The sequence below is a fragment of the Rhinatrema bivittatum genome, chromosome 10, assembly GCF_901001135.1.
Source record: "Rhinatrema bivittatum chromosome 10, aRhiBiv1.1, whole genome shotgun sequence".
In the NCBI taxonomy this organism is placed as follows: Eukaryota; Metazoa; Chordata; class Amphibia; order Gymnophiona; family Rhinatrematidae; genus Rhinatrema; species Rhinatrema bivittatum.
The window spans coordinates 19432691-19454152 of NC_042624.1; the positions used below are offsets into that span (position 1 = coordinate 19432691).

General features: G+C 44.6%; 1 protein-coding gene across 2 annotated transcripts in view; it reads left to right on the forward strand.

Moving 5' to 3' along the window:
* Window positions 1–21462, forward strand: part of UAP1 (UDP-N-acetylglucosamine pyrophosphorylase 1) — a 167992-nt gene that overhangs the window by 90260 nt on the left and 56270 nt on the right. For both annotated transcript variants that reach the window (XM_029618105.1, XM_029618106.1), the window contains exons 7-8: window positions 17559–17699; window positions 18914–19102. In XM_029618105.1, coding sequence (XP_029473965.1) covers window positions 17559–17699; window positions 18914–19102 — 330 coding nt within the window. The remainder of the gene's footprint in view (window positions 1–17558; window positions 17700–18913; window positions 19103–21462) is intronic.

The window sequence follows — 21462 nt, forward strand, 5'->3', positions numbered from 1 at the left end:
CGCATGCGACTCCCTGGCTTCTTATCTCGTGAACCTTCAGGGCTTCTCCCTGGGGGCAATTACTCTGTTTTTGCTATTTCAAGAAGATTGAGGGCTCCATCTCAGTGGGATACTCCCTGCTGTCTTTAGTAGTGAGTTATTTGCTTGGGGTTGATACCCAACAGGGTGACTTGTGCTTGCCCTGGCGTTTCGCTAGTTTGCTCCTTGTGTTCTTCACTCCTCCTGATTGGTTTGTCGGGGTGAGTGGAGAGGAAGCTAAGGCGCCCGTGGTATCTCTCCGAATACCTGCAGGGAGAGCTATTGCCTTAGTTTCTCTCATTCTCTGGGTTGCCCAAAGGGCCTGCCTGCTCCCCTCCTGTGCTGTGACAGGATAGCTGAACTGGTTCTGGCAGGTGGTGTTGAATGAGCTTCAGGCCTATTTTATCTCTCTTCCGAGAGCTTTGGGCTACAGATCTGTTTTGGGGATTGTTCTTATTCCCTGAAACCCTTGATGCTGTCCTGCGCCATCAGTTAAGTCTGATGCTTTGGCGCACAGTGTCTGTCCCAGGCCCTGCCGTGGTGTACTGCTTTTTCTTCCAAGCATGGCCTGAGTTTCTTTTGCTCATTCACCAGTCATACCTGGGGATTCTTCTCCAGACCTTTGGCTGATACTGGTTGGCTCTCAGACCCCAGTTTTTTTTTTTTGTTGCTGTTTTTTCACACTGATGGAAACTGCAGTTTTTTTTCATCCTAGAGTCTTATTTACATCTCTGGGTCCTTCTTCCAGGAGGAACTAGATCCACTATTTTTGTCAAACCCTGCTTGTACTGTTTCCATGATGCATAGTTGCTTTTACTTGCACTTGCACCACTCCTCTGCCTGACATCCCTGCTATACATCAACTAACTTTATTCGATCCACTACCAATTATCGATCTTACTACCACCTCTACCCTTTGTAATCTCCCTTCTAAATTGTAACCCACTACATAGATCATAAACTGCAATCATATATACTTTTATGCCATACATTTGTTAAACGTTATGTGTTTTGTTAAATGTTCTATGTATTATTGTTTCACCTGCAGAACGTTATACGCATCGTTGTTTCTGCTGTAAACCGTTGTGAAGGCCAGTTCCAAACAACGGTATATAAAAACACATACCGTATTTTTCGCTCCATAAGACGCACCTGACCATAAGACGCACCTAGGATTCAGAGGGGGAAAATTAAAAAAAAAAAATTGTGCTAAACCGGCTCTGCGTCTGGGCGTCTTATGGAGCAAATTAGGGGAGTGCATAGCTTTTTTTTTTTTCTCCCCATTTTGTTTTCGGGTCTGGGGAGGGCCATTTCGGTCCACTCCCCAGATCAGAAAACTTTTTTCTCTGGGAACCCCTCCCCCCCCCCAAAAACCCCCATCCCACACTTTAAATTAACAACCCCCACCCTCCTGACCCCCCCCCAAGACCTGTCGACTTAATTTACCGCAACCCCCCACCCTCCTGATCCCCCCAAGACCTGCCGACTTAATTTACCGCAACCCCCCACCCTTCTGACCCCCCCAAGACCTGCCAAACGTCCCTGGTGGTCCAGCGGGGTCCAGGAGCGGTCCGGGAACGATCTCCTGGGCGTGGGCCGTCGGCTGCCAGTAATCCAAATGGCGCCGACGGCCCTTTGCCCTCACTATGTCACTGAGACCGACCAATAGCAGCGGTCGGTCTCAGTGACATAGTGAGGGCAAAGGGCCGTCGGCGCCATTTTGATTACTGGCAGCCGACGGCCCACGCCCAGGAGATCGTTCCCGGACCGCTCCTGGACCCCCGCTGGACCACCAGGGACATTTGGCAGGTCTTGGGGAGGTCAGGAGGGTGGGGGGTTGCGGTAAATTAAGTCGGCAGGTCTTGGGGGGGGTTGTGGTAAATTAAGTCGGCAGGTCTTGGGGGGGTCAGGAGGGTGGGGGGTTGTTAGATTTTTGTTTGTTTTTTTTATATTCGCTCCATAAGACGCACATACATTTCCCCCCCACTTTTGGGGGAAAAAAAGTGCGTCTTATGGAGCGAAAAATACGGTAATTAAATAAATGTATGTATGTATGTATCATTCTTGGCTTTCTTAGTAGAACCCAACTCTTCTCCAGCGTGCATCTCTTGTGGGTCGGACAGCCTGGAGCTATGTATTCACCCATGCATGAGGACTACCATTCTGTTTGTCCTAGGAGAAAGAGTTGCTTACATGTAACAAGTGTTCTCCTAGGACAGGATGTTAGTCCTCATGAAACACTCCCTGTTGCGTCTGTCGGTCTCAGACTGCTTCGACCTCTGTGCCTCACCTTTCTTCCTTTTATCCTTCTCTCTCCTCAAGCCTTGGGAAGATGGCTGCTGCCGTGTCTTCATGCCGCTCTCTCCGGTGTCCCCGGATCGGCAGCGGCGACGGTGTTCGCCATGGTTTTCTACAATACAGCTTCAGCTCAGTGAGTACTACTTCAGTCTGTCTCAGCTTCAGTGCTCAGGGTTTACATCCGGGACCTGTCCCTGCTATGCCACACTGCCTATCCTACTCGAATGTGAGACTGGTCTCCTCTGCTGAGAACCCCTGGACTACTTCACTGGACTACTTTCACTGCTGTCCGCCCCGGGCAGTACCATTAAGCTGTACAATAAATACTACTTCTCTGTGTCTGCGTTTATAGAGTCTAGCCTAGTACTGCGGTTCCTCACGGGGCTCCTCCCCGTGGGAGTGGCCATCCCCGCAGTACCCAAGAATCCACTCAAACACCTCATAACCCAATACTCCCGCCTCCTCTGGGAGTTGGTTGCTCCATGAATTAGCTTTATCTTGGACTGAGGGACTCTGCCTAGGGGGCAGGATTATCAAAACTGCTGCACATGCTCAGAAGGGCATGCTGAAAGCTCTAGAATCTTTGAGATCAAAGTTCCGTGCCAGGTTCCATCCAATGTCACCCATGTTTGAGGACTAACATCCTGCTGTCCTAGGGGAACCTCTGCTACAGGTAAGCAACTCTGCTTTATAGTTACACAATGCAAGGTTCCACATTGGCAGTCACCACCTAGGAAAAAGATCTAGGCATCATGGATATGTTAACCCTCTGCCCAGTGTACAGCAGCAGCCAAGAAAGCAAATAAATGCAAGGCAGCATTAGGAAGGGAATGAAGAATAAAACATAGAATACCATACTGCCTCAGTATTGCTCCATGGTGCAACCACGCCTTGAAGATTGTGTGCAGTTCTGGTCACCATGTTTCAAAAAAGATATAATGGAATTAGAGAAGGTACAGTGAAGGTTGACCAAAATGATAAAGTGGATGGAATTATTCCCCTATGAGGAAAGGCTAAGGATGTTAGGACTGTTGAGCTTGGAGAAGATGACCAAGGGGAAATAGTTTGAATCGGATTGGAACTGGTAAATGCAAATTGGTTATTTATGCTGTCGAGAAGTAGACTAGGGGACTTGCAATGAAGTTACTAAGGAATACATTTAAGACAAATAGAAAATACTTTTTTGATCAATGCATAACTAAACTCTGGAATTAGTTACCAGAGAGATGTGGTAAAAACTGGGTTTAAAAAAGGTTTGAACATCCTGGGATTTCCAGTTTTTATTGGCCCAAAGTTGGGGTTGTTGGACAGCTAGTTGGGCTCCTTAGTGCTGCTTAAATTTCACACTTTGGTGGGTCAGCTGTTGGCAGTAAGATTCACAATGGCCACTTTTTGGAAAATGAACCCACCATTAGGTTATTGGCATAGGCAAATGCTCGAAATAGTGTCATTTTTCAATATCAGCAATGACCTAAAAAATAATTGCCAGCAAATACAAACAAATTTGGTGCCTTCACTTGGAATACTGTAAAATGACTCTATGTACTATGCTCCATACCTAATGTTTGTATATATCTGGTTATGATATTTTGTTCTATTGCTGCCTTAGTGGAATTTTTTCCTTTTGTAGTATGCAGTGGCGTGGTGAGGGGGGCCAAGGCCTCCAGGTGCCAGGCTGTAGGAGGCGCTAGGGACCCTTTTTATGTGTGGTTTTTTTTTTTTCCAGTGCCATTGAAAAGCCCGGGCACTGCTGCAAAAGCAAGTCTGGACGAAATTGCATGCGGGAGGCCCGGCACTACCGGGTGTGCATTCTCTGCAATTGTACAGGGCAGCACACCCAGCCGGAGGGGGGGCGGGGGATGCAGTGGCAGAAGACGAGAGGACCCGCAAAGCCACCAGTGGACCCTATCCCACCAGCAGCCATCAAGAAGAGGCCGCTGGTGGAGCCATCCCACAGTCAGTCAAAGAAAAAGGGAGCCCGTTCATTGGCATGCACTTTCCCAAATAAATGCAGCTAATATGTGCTCTTTGCTGACCTTGCAATGCATGAGATCAGCATAGAGGAAGTGTTAGCCTTGCAAGATTTGAGTGGCGCAAGGTCTAGCATTCAGAGCAGCAGAATTGACTCTCTCATCTGCTTCTAGTAGGGTGGGTGGGGGTGGCGTGGGTGGGTGGGCATGTGAATGAATGGGAGCTTGGACTGGGGGGCGGGTGGGGGCGTGAATGAATGGAGCCTGGACTGGGGGCAGGGGTGGGTGGGGGCATGAATGAATGGGAGCCTAGACTGGGGTGTGAATGAATAGGAACCTAGACTGGAAGCGGGGGAGTGAATGAATGGGAGCCTAGACTGGAGGGCCGGGGTGTGAGTGACCTGACCTGACCTGGGGGTAGGGATGTGAATGAATGGGAGCCTGACCTGGGGGCAGGGTGGGGGGTGTGTGTGAACGGGAGCCTGGAAGGGGGCAGGGGTGGGTGTGTGTGAGTGAATGAATGGGAGCCTGACCTGGGGGGCAGGGTGGGGGTGTGTGTGTGTGAGAGAGGCAGCATGCGCATGCGGGTATGCATACGAGAGAGAAGGAGTTTGCGTGTTTGAGAGCATATGCATATGAGAGAAGGAGCTAGGCACTAGATGCTTTGTGGTGGCCCAAATGATGAACTGCTAGCGGGCTTTCCTTACCTGGTCAACAGAAAGAAGACTAAGACACTGGGAGACAGATTAGTCATATGGCAGGTTGTGACTGAGAGAGAAGGGGTATGAATGAGGGATGAGAGGGAAGGGGTGAAGGTGAGTTGCAGAGGGGAGGGAGGGTATTGAGTGACGGGAGGGAAGAGGGGGCAGGAGGGAGTGAATGACGGGGAGGGGTGAGTGACTGGGAGAAGAGTGAGGAAAAGGGTTGAGTGAGGAAGAGGGTCTGAGGGTAGAAGAATGCATGTGTGTGAATGTGTGTATATGAGAGAGAGAGGAGAGTTTGTGTTCCTCCCCCTCCCCCTCCCCTAGTCCATGCAATCTCAGGGTGACTAAAAAAAATCATAAAGTCCCAGGTATGACTAGGGAAATACTTTGTATTCTTATTAGTTTTAATTATTGGGTGTTTGCTGTTTTGAATATTTAATTGATTTGGGGGAAATGTTTAAAGTTTTTATCCTTATTAGATGCTCTATTTATCATCTGTTTTTGAAAGATTGTTTATTAGTATGGTTTCTATTTGTATTTCTTGATTTTGTTTTGAGGAATGGTGATTGATTTTTTGCATTATTGTATTGCATATAAGTCTGACTGGAAGATTTGGGAGGGGGGGAGAGGCAGGGGAGCACTACTGCTAGGGACTAGGTCTAGTAAGAAGGCAATGGGAAGATGGCAGGAGTGCCAGGGACTGGGAGAGGAGAGGGGGGCTGGAGAGCAAGACTGCTGGGGGCTGGGAGGGTAGGAGACTGAGACTGCTGTTGCTTCTGTTTCTTTGAGATGGGAAGTGGGATAACTTTTTCTGTCACTTTTGAGAAATGTGCATCTAAATATTTCTCTGGTGTCATACTGCAGGCGGAGTCTGGCGTTTTGTGGTTTTGCGTTCAGCTTTTGTCTCCATGATTCTCTTATTTGTGGCCAGTTATTCTGTATTTGGTGAGGGGTCAGGCAGTATGCTATGAGGCTTGTAATCATGTGTGCAGGTCTGGAAAAAAGGGGTTTTTTGTTTTGTTTTGTTTTTTTCTCCAGGTGGTCAGAAGTGGAAAAATTGGAAACTTTGGAAGAATTTGTAAATGTTTACATCACAGTCCTTGACTCTTGGTCTTATTCTTTATCAGAGAATGTTTTTATTTGCTTGCAGTACCAAGGAGGGAAAGGGCAATATCTGGCCTGTCTGCAGGCAGGGAAGCATTTGTCCCATAGACTGTTCACAATAGTCTTTTGACAAAGTATCCCATGAGAGGCTTCTAAAAAAAAATTAGTCATGGGATTGGAGGCAATGTACTTTTGTGGGCTGCAAACTGGTTTAAAGACAGGAAACAGAGTGGAGAAAGGTAAACGGAGTGCCTCAGGGATTTGTACTTGGACTGGTGCTTTTTAATGTATTTTGTAAATGATCTTGTAAGGGGAACAAGAAAGGGGATCAGATTTGCAGATGATACAAAATTACTCTAGTTAAATCACAAGCAGGTAGAGAAATTGCAGGAGGACCATATGAGACTGGAAGATTGGCGTCCAAATGGCAGATGAAATTTAATGTGGGCAAGTGTAAGGAGATGTATAAAGGGAAAAATAACCCATGCTGTAGTTATACAATGTTAGGTTTCACTTTAGAGGAGTTACCACTCAGTAAAAAGATCTATGTATCATAATGTATAATACATTGAAATCGTCAGCTCAGTGTACTGCAGTGGTCAAAAAAGCAAACTATGTTAGGAATTATTAGGAAGTGAATGGTAAATAAAACAGAGGATGTCCTAAAACCTCTGTATTGCTCCATAGTGAGTCTACACTTTGAGTACTGTGTTCAATTCTGGTTGCTGCATCTCAGTTAGAGAAAGCTAGCCTTTCCTTCTCTGAGGAAAGGCTAAAGAGGTTAGGGCTGTTCAGCTTGGAAAAGAGATGGCTGGGGCAGGGGGTGGCGGAATATGATAGAAGTCTATAAAATCATGAGAGGACTAGAAGGGGTTAATATAAATCAGTTGTTTACTCTAAGATAAAGGACTAGGAGGCATGCCATGAAGTTAGCAAGTAACACATTTAAAACAAATTGAAAAGTTTTCACTCAATGCATAATTAAACTCTGGAATTCATTGCCAGAGGAGGTCAATAAGGCAATAAGCTTATCTGTGTTTAAAAAAGGTTTGGACAAGTTCCTGAAGGAAAAGTCCATAGTCAGTTGACTTAGGAAATAGCCACTGCTTGCACTAGGTTAATAACTTGTCAAAGAGAGGTTGACCAAAGAAGAGAGAAAAGGGCAATTATTACATTAACCACCTTTAGCAAGCCAACAAAAAATAGGATTCATCTTATTTGGGGCAGATTTAATTTTACAATGGCCTGTTGGATTTCCAAAATAGAAATCATATCAAATTCTCCCCAAAGTGAAGGTGCTGTGGAACAAAACTCCTCCAGACAACTATAAACATTGGGTAGAGAGCTGAATAATTTTCTTTGAAACAATTAGTGAACATTTCACATGTGAGTGGACTATTAAAGCTAATATCCTCTGAGGATTTTGTAAGCTTTTTTACTGTTATAGTATACAGCATGAATTTTGTCTGCAAAAAATTATTTTCCCTCTGTTAAATATATTTATGGAGAGTAGTCTTATAGCTCAATAGGTTTGTAACAGATTTCTCTCTTCAGCGTGCTCCTTTTTTTTTCTTCTCAACATGCTTTTAAGGATTTTAAGAACTTCATTATTCTAGGGTGCTGATCTAGTACACTTTTTAGTTATAGTAACAGTTTTCAATCAGAATTCTGCAATTTTTCAAGTAATTCATTTTTTAACTTAACATCATTACCTCTCTTCAAGTTGAAAGGTACCTAAATCATGCTGAATCAAGGGAGAACTGAATTTAGCTTTAAAAGAAATCTGGCTATGATCAGACCAAGGAATGCTCAATCCATGAATAGATTCCTTGTTAATAGTTTTTTCAAATGTGGCTTATGTTTCTAAGTCGTATATGTCCTGCTCTATTCCCTAAAACCAGCATAGTCTTTGTTTAAAAAAAAAACAAAAAAAAAAACCCTCAAACAGGGAGGGGAATTTTATCAACATGGAGATTAGTCCCTCACTGTAATTTTTATTAATATCCACAGGGGCTGCTACTCAAAACCTCAATTAATAGAGATATATTTTATTTAATAAACTCAGGAGGACAATAAATCACACAAAGATTAAAAACATCTGAGGTTAGGGCCAAAATCTCAAAGGAGGGGAAGATCTCAAGATTTAGCAAAGAGAATTTTAAAGAACGCCTAGCGATCCTCTGCAACCACGGCGACCGGACCGAGCGAAGGCCTGCGCGATCAGCGCCACGGACCCACCGGGGTAAGGCCCTTTAAATTCGCTCTTACCTCCGTTGGATCCGGGCCCGACCACGCGGCTTCCTGTGCCGTCCCTGCCGCCCTCCGACCGCACGAACGCCGCGAAGGCCCGCCCCCCACCAGCAGCCAGCCAACCACAAGGGGCCCTGAGGCTCCTTAAAGCCAGCTGCAGCTCCGGGATCCCCCTCTTTCACCGGCGATCCTCTGCAACCGCGGCGACCGGACCGAGCGAAGGCCTGCGCGATCGGCGCCACGGACCCACCGGGGTAAGGCCCTTTAAATTCGCTCTTACCTCCGTTGGATCCGGGCCCGACCACGCGGCTTCCTGTGCCGTCCCTGCCGCCCTCCGACCGCACGAACGCCGCGAAGGCCCGCCCCCCACCAGCAGCCAGCCAACCACAAGGGGCCCTGAGGCTCCTTAAAGCCAGCTGCAACTCCGGCGCGCGACGCACGGCGCGCGGCGCCGAAGGAGCGCGACAAAGGGGCCCGCCCCTTTGTGCGCCCCTTCGTGCAGCCCATTCGGACTGCCCTGAAGGACTCCGAATCTTCATCCAGAACACCCTCGCTCTCTCAGCAGGCCCACTGGACCCGAAGCCCACCTGCCAACTCTCAGCCAAGACCAACCTGACCTGAGGAACGCCGGAGTGAGTAGGCACCCCCACAGATCCTTTCATCCCCTTGTCCCTGCCACTGGACTACTGCACACCCTAACATCTTAAAACGCCCCAAGCCGTATTACTGCATATTACCTAAATGGTCTTGCATTGTTACCTGCATTGTTCCTACCGACATAGTCTTACCTTGTCCAAGAACTGCACATTATCTGCATTGTTTTATATTGTCTAATCCGTACTAACTGTATATTACCTTTCACTGTCTAATCTGCAATATCTGCTTTGTTTAACCTGCATGGCGTACTATCGACATTAATCGCACTACTACACCAGCACTGTGCCCTTTCCCTCAGCCAAACTCTCCCTATACCTTAAACCCCTCCCTGTATTGCCCTTCTCACTCTCAACACAGACACCACCCTGGTTTTATTCTCTGTTAGTCCTCACCACCCAAGTCCCCTCACTTTTCTAGAACCATGTGCCTACTCCCCATCCCAACACGGCACTGCCCACTACTACGCAAACCCCCTACAACACCCCCCCACCCACCCATACTTCGCAAATCCCTCATACCGATTATGACCCCACCTTTCTCACAACTCCTAGGTTTAACAACAATAGCCATTACTCTCTTCAATGCCCAATCCATACAAAAAAAAGGAACTATACTAAACGATCTGCTTACAGACGACAACCCCGACCTTTGTGCCATTACCGAATCCTGGTTAAAAAATACCGACCAGGTTTTCCTAAACCAGCTCCCCACAAAGTCATACGACCTCCTCTCCATACCAAGGCCGAAAAAGAAAGGAGGTGGCCTACTCTTGGCAGCCAAGAAAAAACTCAACCTCAAACTCCAAACCACTCAACCGCCACCCAAAATTGAAATTGCACTTTTTGCATCCAAATCCCTACAAATCTGCCTAGTCTACGCCCCCCCAGGCCTAATTGAAAAAGATCCCTCACCCATCACTGAATACTTCACCGTCAACATCAAAACAGACCTTCCTACCATTATTCTAGGGGATTTCAACCTCCATGTGGATACCCACCCCACCACCCCCGCCTGCGAGACTCTACTGGACACCCTCAAAGCCCTAGATTTCAACCAAATCATCACCGAACCCACACACAAAGCAGGCCACACACTCGATCTAATATTTGTGAATTCTAAAATAACCATAGCCACCCCACCCGTAGTCACCCCAGTACCATGGTCCGACCATTTCCTCATTAATGCAACCCTTGAAACCAAACCCCTTACACCTTCCACACAAAAACACCATAAAACCATCGCATTCCGTAAACACTGTAGCACGGAAGAGCTCACCCTAGCTTTCAACAAAATAGCTAACAACATTGATCTCACCAATCCAGACACCGCACTACATTCCTGGAAAAATCTCACTACAACCATAGCCAATAAACTATGCCCCATTATCCACAAAGAAATACCCTTTACACAACAGGAGAAAAGGAAACCTTGGTTCTCCGCCAAGTTAAAAACCTTGAAACAAGAGCTAAGAACCAAAGAACGCGCCTGGCGCAAACAACCATCTGCTTCACTTAAAACCACCTATAACAACACTCTACACGCATACCGTCATGCAATTACCCAAGCCAAGCGTGATTTCCACGCGGCAAAGATCCACGACTACCAATTTAATGCAAACGCCTTATTCACATATGTCTCAGAACTCACCAACCCCAATGCACCAACACTCAACGATACTGTCTCCCACAAAAAATGCGAAGAACTAGCCCTATACTTCAAGAATAAAATCGACAATATTCTACTCCGCTTCCCAGACAACGCTACCCCCCTCCCCCCCATCCCCAATGACAAAAAGATCACCCTCAAAACATTTGACCTCACCACCAACATAGAGGTAGAAGCAATACTAAAAAAGATGAAACCATCCACACACTCTTCAGACACCATCCCTTCAAAAACCCTCCTCTCCATCATCCCCGCCATCACCAAACATATTAAGGACTTTATCAACTGCTCTATTACTGCAGGCAGTGTCCCAGACCCACTCAAACTGGCCATAGTCAAGCCCCTTCTAAAGAAACCCACCCTCGACCCCACAGACCCAGCCAATTACCGTCCAATTTCCAATCTCCCATTCTTATCAAAAGTACTAGAGAGGGCTATTAACAAACAACTAACGGAGTTTTTAGAAGACCACAATGTCCTCCACACTCAACAGTTCGGTTTCCGTAAAGACCGAAGCACCGAAACCCTACTACTAGCCATGACAGACACCATACTTAAAGGTATGGACCACGGAAACTCGTACCTACTCGCCCTACTAGACATCTCAGCTGCCTACGATACTGTCAACCATCAGATACTAATGACCCGCCTAACAGAAATTGGTATCGCCGACACAGCCCTCTCATGGCTCTCCTCCTACCTCACACACAGAGAGTATCTAGTAAAAATCGACAAGCACGAATCCTCACACATACCTATCACGCAGGGCGTACCCCAGGGATCATCCTTATCCTCCACCCTGTTTAATATTTATCTCATACCCCTATGCCACCTTCTCTCCAAACTAGGCCTGAAATTCTTCCTGTATGCAGATGACGTACAGATTCTCATCCCGTTTCAGGGATCCATAAAAGAACCTCTGCAACGCTGGGAATCCTGTCTCGCCACCATAAGCGCCTCTCTATCCGAACTCCATCTAGCTTTAAACTCGTCAAAAACAGAATTACTCGTCATTTCTAAGCAGCCTGAACGTTTCACCCTCCCCATGCGACAGAACACCCCTCAAAATACAACCACAGCCACCCCTCAGACCCAGTTTGTAAGAGATCTGGGCGTCTACATAGACCAACACCTAAGTTTCAAACCCCACATCAAAAACCTATTAAAGGGGGGTTTCTATAAACTTAACATCATAAAAAAACTCAAACCCCTCCTCCACACCCACGATTTCCGCACAGTCGTACAGACCACAATGCTTACAAAACTAGACTACTGCAATTCCCTATTGCTAGGACTCCCCGCCTCCACCATCAAACCCCTCCAAATTCTGCAAAACTCCATGGCCAGAATCATAACAGGCACACAAAAAAGGGAACACATCACCCCCATACTAAAAGAACTACATTGGTTACCCATCTCCTTCCGCTCACAATACAAAACCCTCACCATCCTTCACAATTCCCTACACAAACATAATCACACCTGGCTTGACGAAATGCCTCGTTACCGTTCATCCGACCGACCCACAAGAACAACCCATGCAGGTACTCTACACACCCCATCCCTAAAAGCAGCACATTCTACTCACACCAGAGAGAGAGCTTTCTCCATCGCTGCTCCCACCCTCTGGAACTCCTTCCCCACCCTCCTACGCCAAGAGACATCCCTGCAAATCTTCAAGAAAGGAGCCAAAACATGGCTTTTCCGACAGGCCTATCCCGACACAAACCAAACTTAATTTCTCCACAGCCCCCTCTGTTTCGAATTTCCCCCACCCCATCCTATGTTTCCCCCCGTAACTCCCATGGATACCCTAGAAGAAACAACATTCCCCCTACAGCTTAATTTAATTTATTTCTTGATCATGATCGGTTAATGTGTACTTTTGTAAGAAATAGTATGTTGTTCTAAGGTTACATTGTTATGGTTTTACTTTATTTTATTCTTTATACATTGTTTTGTTTTAATGTTTTATTGTATCGCCCATCTGAGTTCTATGTAAACCGGCATGATGTGCTGCACGAATGTCGGTAAATAAAAGTTAATAAATAAATAAATAAATAAATAAATAAGACCACCCCAAGTCTCCCAACCCGATGTTTAGGAAAAAACAGTATAGTCCATAGAGGATAGCTGATTCACGGTCCCCTGGTCAGCATCTGTTAGCCAAGTTTTGGTAAAACAAAATATCCAATTCGCTCGAATGAACAAAATCCAGAATTAAAGGAACTTTTTTTTAAGAAATAGCTTGAACCTTTACTAAGATAAAAAATAACAAATTAGGCTAGCTTATCAAAAGCAGTCAACCCTAATTTCAAATAAGAGATCCTCCTACATTAAAATTGTGAAGAATTGGTAGAAAGATCTCCATATCTAGCCTGACCTAAACTTTATTTTTTTTATTTATTTATTATTTTTATATACCGACATTTGATCTCAATTGAGATATCACACCGGTTACATTCAGGTACTGTAGGTATTTTTCTATCCCCAGAGGGCTTACAATCTGAGTTTGTACTTGAGGCAATGGAGGGTAAAGTGACTTGCCCAAGGTCACAAGGAGCAACAGCAGGACTTGAAACCCTGGTCTCCTGGTTCATAGTCCACTGCTCTAACCACTAGGCTATTCCTCCTCTCACATACTGGTCATAATAGGTAGATTATCCTTCACAAAGTGAGCATCAGCATTAAAGGAAACATACTCCATGGTTAAACGCTATAAAAGTAAAATCGCTAAACAAACTAGCGGCAAAAAATGAAAAAGTTCCAAATACTTTTAAATAAGATTGCTCACATAGGATAGAGGTGTGTGCACCACCGGCGCAAATGTCGCTGGTGTCAATCTCCCGGATATGTTCGCGCCTCTAGATGTCACAAGGGGGTTGATGGTCCCAGGAGCTGGCATCTCAGTGCACAAAGGGAAGGAGCAAACCAGAGTAGCCCTTTGATTGAAGTCAGGCAGTGCAGGCAAGCCCTTCGTTGGAAAGCAGGTAAGCAAGTACTCTAGGTTGAGCAAGAATCAGGCAGGCACTGTGGGGGAGTGAGATGCCTTTTTGAGTGAGAGCATGTGGGAGTGAGCCTGTGTGTTGGAGTTGGGAGTCTGCATGTGAGAGAGAGCATATGTGTGGGAATTGGAGTGTCCATGTGAGGGAGCATGTAAGAGAACCTGAGTGAGAGCGAGCCTGTGTGTTATGTGAGGGAGAAAGAGAACATTACAGATCAGATATTCAAAAAAGCTTTAAACTTTTCTTTTTAAAAAAGCATTTGATAGTTTTTGCTGTAGTCATAAGCTGCCTTTTCCAGCAATGTCATTGCCTACAACTTGCTTATTTGATTCCACTCAAGGCCATTTCAGAAATGTCTTTATTGTTCATATTTATTTTTTACTTTGTGTAACCTGACTCTTTTTTTTTTTAAATGTTGCATGTAATTTTGTTCCCTGACCCAAACTACTGGAGGGCGCAGGTTATAAATTTCTGAGGACAAGCAGGATAGTAGTTCTCACACATGGGTGACGACATCAGATGGAACCCGATGTGGAAAACCTATGTCAAAGTTTCTAGAAACTTTGACTAGGCACACTGAGCATGCCCAGCATGGTATACCATGTGTCTACCCAGGGTCCCTCCAGGTTTTTTTTCCCACGGAGCTATGAGCCTCGCGGTTTGGTTGAGCTCTAAAAACTTGGTGTTTGCCTTGTGGAAAGCTTTTTTCGCAATATTTTCTTCAGGTCCATTGCCAGGTCCCTTTCAGTGCCTCCCCGTAGTGTCCCCAATCAGTGTTTTTGGCATTTCGGGTAAGTTTCTTTTCACGGTCAGTTCTCCCTCCCCCCCCCATGGTAGCAGTGCTTAGAGGTTCTTCAATGCTGATAGCTCAGATTTCGACCCAAAGAGCTGATCAATCTTGTTGAGTTGAAGTTGATGTCCCTTCGGTGTCATCTGGGTGCACAAGCGGCAACCCCAGGTGTCATGCGATGCCCCCAGGCAGAGGATGCAAACATCATGAGGATTGGCGATAGATATGGTCCTTGGGCACTGGGGGCATAGACTGAAACCAGATGTGGCAAAACCAAAGGGGAAAAAAACAGAACAATGGCAGCATGTGTGGAAAGCAGTGCTTGGTGTCCACCGGCCAATATGGGGGGAACTGACCGAGAAAAGAAACTTACCCGAAATGCCAAAAACCCTGATTGGGGACACTACGGCGAGGTACTGAGAGGGACCTGGCGATGGACCTGCAGAAAAGATTGCAAAAAAAGCTTTCCACAAGGCAAACCACTGAGGCCACCATAGTCTTAAAGAGCCACCAGGGGGCCAAAAGCACCACCCAGGGGGATATGATTCGGTGGAAGTCCGGTTAGGTCCCCCCCCCCCCCCCCCCCCCCAACGCTTGTCAAGATGGCCCAGCAGGAGGAAAACTTAAAAAAAGAAAAAAAAGTTCAAATATCAAGCATCACCCCTGCCCCCCCTTCTAAAACTCCTCCCCTAGAATCAAATTTACTACTGCCCACCATGATATAAATTGCCTCCGGTCCCCACAGAGAGAAAAAGCACATCATCTGCATATAAGGAAATAGAATGTGTGATAGATCCAAATTTGAAACTTCGAATATCTATATTCTGCCTAAGAGCAGCCAATGGCTCAATGGCAAGGCCAAATAAGAGGAGATGGGGGCAGCCCTGTCTTGTACTGCGTACAATAGGAAAATAGTCAAAACCCCATTAATAGAATTAAGCCTTTATTCATTGCAAAATTTGCTCCGGTAACTGCAGATGTCGCAGGACCGTATATAGGTAAGGCCAAGAAATGCAATCAAAAGCCTTTTCTGCATCCAAGGAAATAATTGACACAGTTTTCCCCAGCATTTTGGCAAGATGTATAATATTGAGGACATGCTGAGCATTAGATGTAGACATTCTGCCCTTAACAAAACCAGACTGGTCCAGATGCACCAAGCATGGGAGAACAGTTTCCAAATGAAGTTGCAGAATTTTTGCTAATATTTTCAGATCCTTATTCATTAAAGAGATGGGATGATACGATCCACAAACAGTAGAGTCCTTGCCTTCCTTATGAATGAGAGAGATGATAGTGTCATGTAAGGATCCCAGGGAAAGAGCGGCTAAGGGAACAGGAAGGATCCGATATCTGAGAAGCATTTCTTAGAGGTTGATAGGGTAACCATCAGCACTGGACATTTCCCATTAGGGAGAGCTTGGATAGCAACCAAATTTCACCCATCATTATGGGTTCAGCCAACATGTCCCTCTGCGGCTGTCCAAGCATTGGCAAATCCAACTGGTCTAGGAACCCCTGCACTGTCGAGGGGTCGCAAGGCGCAGGGGAAGAATGTAGGTCAGAAAAATACTTCATCTCCTGCTTTATACCATAAGGATCGGTTGCTAATGACCCAGAGGAGTTTCGCAGTTGGGAAATAAGTGAAGTACTTCTCTTTTTAACTAATTTAACCAAGAGGGCCCCTGCCCGATCACCATGTTCATAGTAGTGCAATTTAGTAAATTTAAGAGAATGTTCTATCTGGCTAACTTCCAATGAACAGAGATCATGCCAAGCTGCCTCAATCTGTTGATAATTTTTGGGAAGACAATCCCTTTTATGCTGAGCTTCCAACTGTTTGATCATAGAGTGCAAGCTATCTAGCTTATTACGATTGTCCCTCTGAACATAACTGGTGTAACTGATGAGGCTCCTCAGACAGGCTTTAAAGCCTTCCCAGCAGAGAATTGGGGAGTAGTCTGAAGTGGGGTTGCATTCATTAACATCGTAAGCATACAAAGAGAGTCCAGGTTTTCCAAAAGATGTATTCAATCTCCACCTCAGAGTATGTTTGTGGGTATCATTGGGGTTAAGTGTCAATTGTACAGCATGGTGGTCAGGAATAGTACAAGTAAGTATTGTATAACCTTGAGTGTTAGCCAGAAAGGATGAGGAGCACAGAAAATAATCAATACAGCTATAGGATCCATGTTGAAGAATAATAAGTATAGTCCCACTCGCTACCATGATAGGATCTTCAAAGGTCAAGGAGACAGAGGAGACTAAATTATGTTGCGCTAGCCCAGACATAAGAGGGTGAGTACTGCCACGTGCTCGGTCTAGCGAGAGGTCAATACATATGTTCCAATCTCCGCCCACACAAATTCCCTCCCCCCCCCCCCCAACCCAATGTAATACAAATACCCAATAATTTATGATAAAACTCCTCTTGTGCATAGTTAGGGCCATACACTAACTAAAAGGAAAGTGTCTTGAGTACAAGGAACAATCTAGAATAACATAGTGCCCATCAGGATCTTTTATAATTAGAAAGTTTAATAGTAAGACAAGACCTAGAAAGGGGCTTTTGGATTTCCTTTTGGGGTTTTGTTTTTTTTTCCCCCACAACGTCCAAGAAGGAGATGGTGTCCATGCATCATCATGTACTGTGCTACAATTAATTGAATGAGGGCCATGATGGCTCTGGTTGCAAATGTGCTGTAAGATATTGCCAAAAGCAGTTTGGGCCTGAAAGAACAGGCACTTTCCCTATTTGCCTGGTAAGAATAAGTCAAAATAAAAAGTGGCCTCAAAATCTAAGGAAAAGGCCCATAGAACTGATCACAATCATACTGATGGCCAGGCCTCATCACACCAAGGATAGACTGCATAGGTCCCTTTGTTAATGTGACCAAGAAGAGATCTGTATGATCTTAAAAGCTCATATTCAACATCTTGTATTGTGGGGGATTGATAACACCCTTTATGCAAGGGTTCTATTGTAATGCATCTAGAATTTTCCAGCAGTAGCTTAGAGCAAAGAGATACAATCTGTCTGCTAGTCTGATTTTGGAATACTTGTTTTTCATCTCTCTCCTCTCCTTTTATTCTGTAGCATTTATGAACCTCGGTTGCAGCACCATGTGGCACAGAAGAAAATTCCATTTGTGGATACCCAGGGGAGGCTTATCAAGCCAGACAAACCAAATGGGATCAAGATGGAAAAATTTGTCTTTGACATCTTCCAGTTTGCCAAGTATGCTCTGTACTCTTGCTGTCTGTTCATAAATATGCACAGGCCTGTAGGCTTTTCTTACCGTGGAAGCACATGGCATGTCAGTAAGAGCGAGTGCTCTGTGTGTGGTGACTAAAGTATGTCATAGCAGAGCTGCATGGAGGTTGCTTTGTGGTACTAGTGCTGCCCAGGGATGTGCTTGGAAAGTGCCTCAAGAGGTGCAGTGCCACCATGGGCTCTTTCCATTAGTCATTTACCAATTTCTCTACTCTGGTTAGAATCCTGTGTTTTGTGTTAGCCATAGCTGACATTTTTTGTCACATTTTTGTAGCTTGATTGGAAAGAATTAGATATGAACACATTCTAGAGAGCCATGGTTCTGTTTCTTTGCGCTTGTAACTAGAAAAGAAACACTTGGTCTGGATTTGTTACTGTATTATATCTCTCCTCAGTGACACCTGCTGTCTTCCTTTGCTCTCTGATTCCCACATCTTGCAGTTCTTTGGCACAAAACTTCCCTATTAATTCCTTCCAAACTACAAAAGTCACAAAATTTCATTCCTCTATCTCTAGCAATTTCCACATTAGAAGGAGGGAGAGGGCAGTATGCACACAGCCACAGAAACAGCAATAAACGCACATATTGCTATAATCTGTTAAAAAAAAAAAAGTGTGTCAAAAAAAATGTGTGAATGCTATGGTTTGATATTTATTTTAAAAACTATGCCACAAGTGCCTAAACTGTTTTGAGACCAACATTTATAAATACATTTCTAAAACTTAAATAAATTAAAAATTCCCCTAGCCATGTAGCCTTTATAATGAAAGCACTTTAGCACTTTCCTGTGTTTTGTTTTTTAATGGGACCTTTGTCAGCCCTGCAAATCAGTAATTACAAAGGCAATGACCAACACTGTGCAAAACAATTATAAAACAGATTGTTAGCATGCTGGAAGACCAGAACCTGTGGAGATCCTGAAAACCTGGCCACAAACAGGCCAGGTTTTCAGGATCTCCACAATTAATAAGCAGGAAATAGATCTGCATACAATGGAAGCAGTGCTTGCAACTCTGGTGCATATTCCTTGGGGATATCCTGAAGACTGGAGTTTGCCACCCCTGGCATGGGGGCAAAGTAAACATGTGATGCAAACTGTGAATGTCACCTGTGGAGAAGTACTGGCAGACCTTTCTTTCAGAGGTTTTATTGACTGTTTTTATTACTTTTACACCAGAAAATTTGCAGTTTATGAAACACTGAGGGAAGAAGAATTTTCACCTCTAAAAAATGCAGATAGTCAGAATGGAAAGGACAACCCTACCACAGCACGCCATGCTCTGATGTCACTGCACCATTGCTGGGTCCTCAACGCTGGGGGCCATTTCATTGATGAGAACGGTACCCGCATCCCAGCCATTCCTCTGTAAGTTGCCTCTGCTGCACCTCTCACTCTTTTCATGTACCCCAGGCTTGCAAGATGATTTTCAAAGGGAAGTCTTATGGCTGCCATTGTTCAGGAATATTTTTACCCTGCATACTTGCTGTGCAAAATGTCAAGTAAAGAGCATACCAATTTATTAAAATGAAATCCTGGCATGTAGTTCAGCCAGCTAACCTCTCCTTTCTCTTTTTCCCTGTGGGGAACAGTGTATGGGCTATGGACAGTGGGGGGGGGGGAGGTGATTTTCAAAGGGATATTTCTGTGGGTAAAACACCCATTTACCTACAGAAATCCCTTGGAATATTGCCCAATTAATCACAAAGTTCTAGAGAAAAAATGTCATAAAGCTGTCTGTGGGAAGGATCAGCTGGTAACGGATTTATAAAGTGTGACTTTTGTGATATATCCTTGAATAAAACCAGGCTTTGGGGCTGCCTCTGAATAAGCACAAAAACGAAATGCAAACCTCAGGATGTATTTTCTGCGACTGCCATCGGAAAATAAAAGTATTTTAAAAAGGGGAAGTACACATATAAGGAATTTAAAAGGTAGAGCTAACAGAGTAAAATGCTTTTAGGCAGTATGAAATCTTTGGAAATGATAGCAAAGAACCACCAGTTACGAAATGAGGTAAAGAGACTTTCATAAAAACAAAAGATAGCAAAATGCTATAAGCTTTAATTATGCTTTATGGGCACGTTGCTCTTTTGCTATGATATATTTTTTCAAATCATGGGTCTCATAATTTTTAGGTTTTTTTTTCAGATGCAACTAAAAATGAGCAAACTAAGGGATGGATTTTCTTTCTTCGCACCGTTTGTGAATCCCGGCGCTAACGGGGGCGGGGGGGCGAAGTGGGGGGCAAGCCTGCAAAAGCCGGCAGCGATCGCACCACTGCGGTGCTATCGCTGCCAGCTTTCGCACCCAATAGCACCATCAGTAAAGGTGGTGCTATTGGGCGCACTACTGGCGGCGATAAGGGGCCTTACCTGTTTGCCATCAGCGAAGTTTCTGCGGCGTCCGCTCCGACGCCACCCCAACTCCTTCTCTTCCGGTGCTGATGCCGCCCCGACTCCGCCCCGATCTCTGTATCGCGTACAGTAGGGTTAGAAAATAACCCCTTAAGCTATATATTGCATATGATGATAGGGGAACTTATCTTGTTTGAAACTCGCATAGACATCTGCAGCGTGTTTTCATGCCAAGTTCAGCCCGATGTGTTGCGCCTTTCGATTCCTTCTTCGGGGGCTAATTCCATATCTTAAATGCTTGCTGTTTCTTCAGTTACTGTGACTTCCATTTCATTCATTACTCCAGTAATGCCTCTGTCTTTATAGAGAAGGTTATTGGGAACATACCCACATCTGAAACTTTCTTTGATTCTGAGCAACTAAAACAAATTATCTGATAATGGAGGGTGAAATAGATCAAATTGGCAGACTCAAGATTAACAAATCACCAGAATCAGATGGCATTCACCCCAGGGTCCTCAAAGAACTCAAACCTGAAATTAGCAAAACTGTTAGCAATCTGTAGCTATCACTCAAAACAACCACAATACCTGAAGACTGAAGGATGGCCAGTGTGACCCTGACTTAAAAAAAGAGTTCTGGGTTTGATCTGGGAAACTATAGGCCTATGAGCTTGAATTCTGCTGGGGAAAGTGATAGAAGCTATTTTTACAAACAAAATTTCTGTAGATATAGCTTAATGAGGAAGAGTTGTCATGGTTTTAACAAAGGGAAGTCTTGCTTTATCAAACTGTTAGGTTTTTTTTTAGAGATGTAAAAGATCCATTTGATGTAGCATAATTGTTCTTTTAGAAGATACGTGACACAGTCCCCATGAGAGATTCCTTAGATTTAAAAAATAGGATAGATGGCAGTTTCTTATTGTGAATTGGTAACTGGTTAAGATAAGAAACTTAGGATAGAAATAAATAGCTTTCCAAATGGAGAAGTTCACTACAGGGATTGGTACTAGGATTTGTGCAGTTTAACTTAAAATAATCTAGAAAAGGGACCAAGTGAGGTGATGAATGATTATTCAAAGCTGTTAAACATCAGTCTTCTTGATAATTGATTCTTCTTGATAATTGATTCTTGATAATTGATAATTAAACATCAGTCTTCTTGATAATTGATTGATATTGATGTCTATTTAATATTTACGTTCTTATGTTCAGAAACTCTGTTTAATGTAACGCCTTAACCGCGACTGTTTTGTTCAATGGAAACCGACCTGATTTGATATGTGTATCGAGAATGTCGGTATATAAAAATTCTAAATAAATAAATAAATAATGCAGATTATGCTACTTGAACATGCTGTGCTTTTGGACT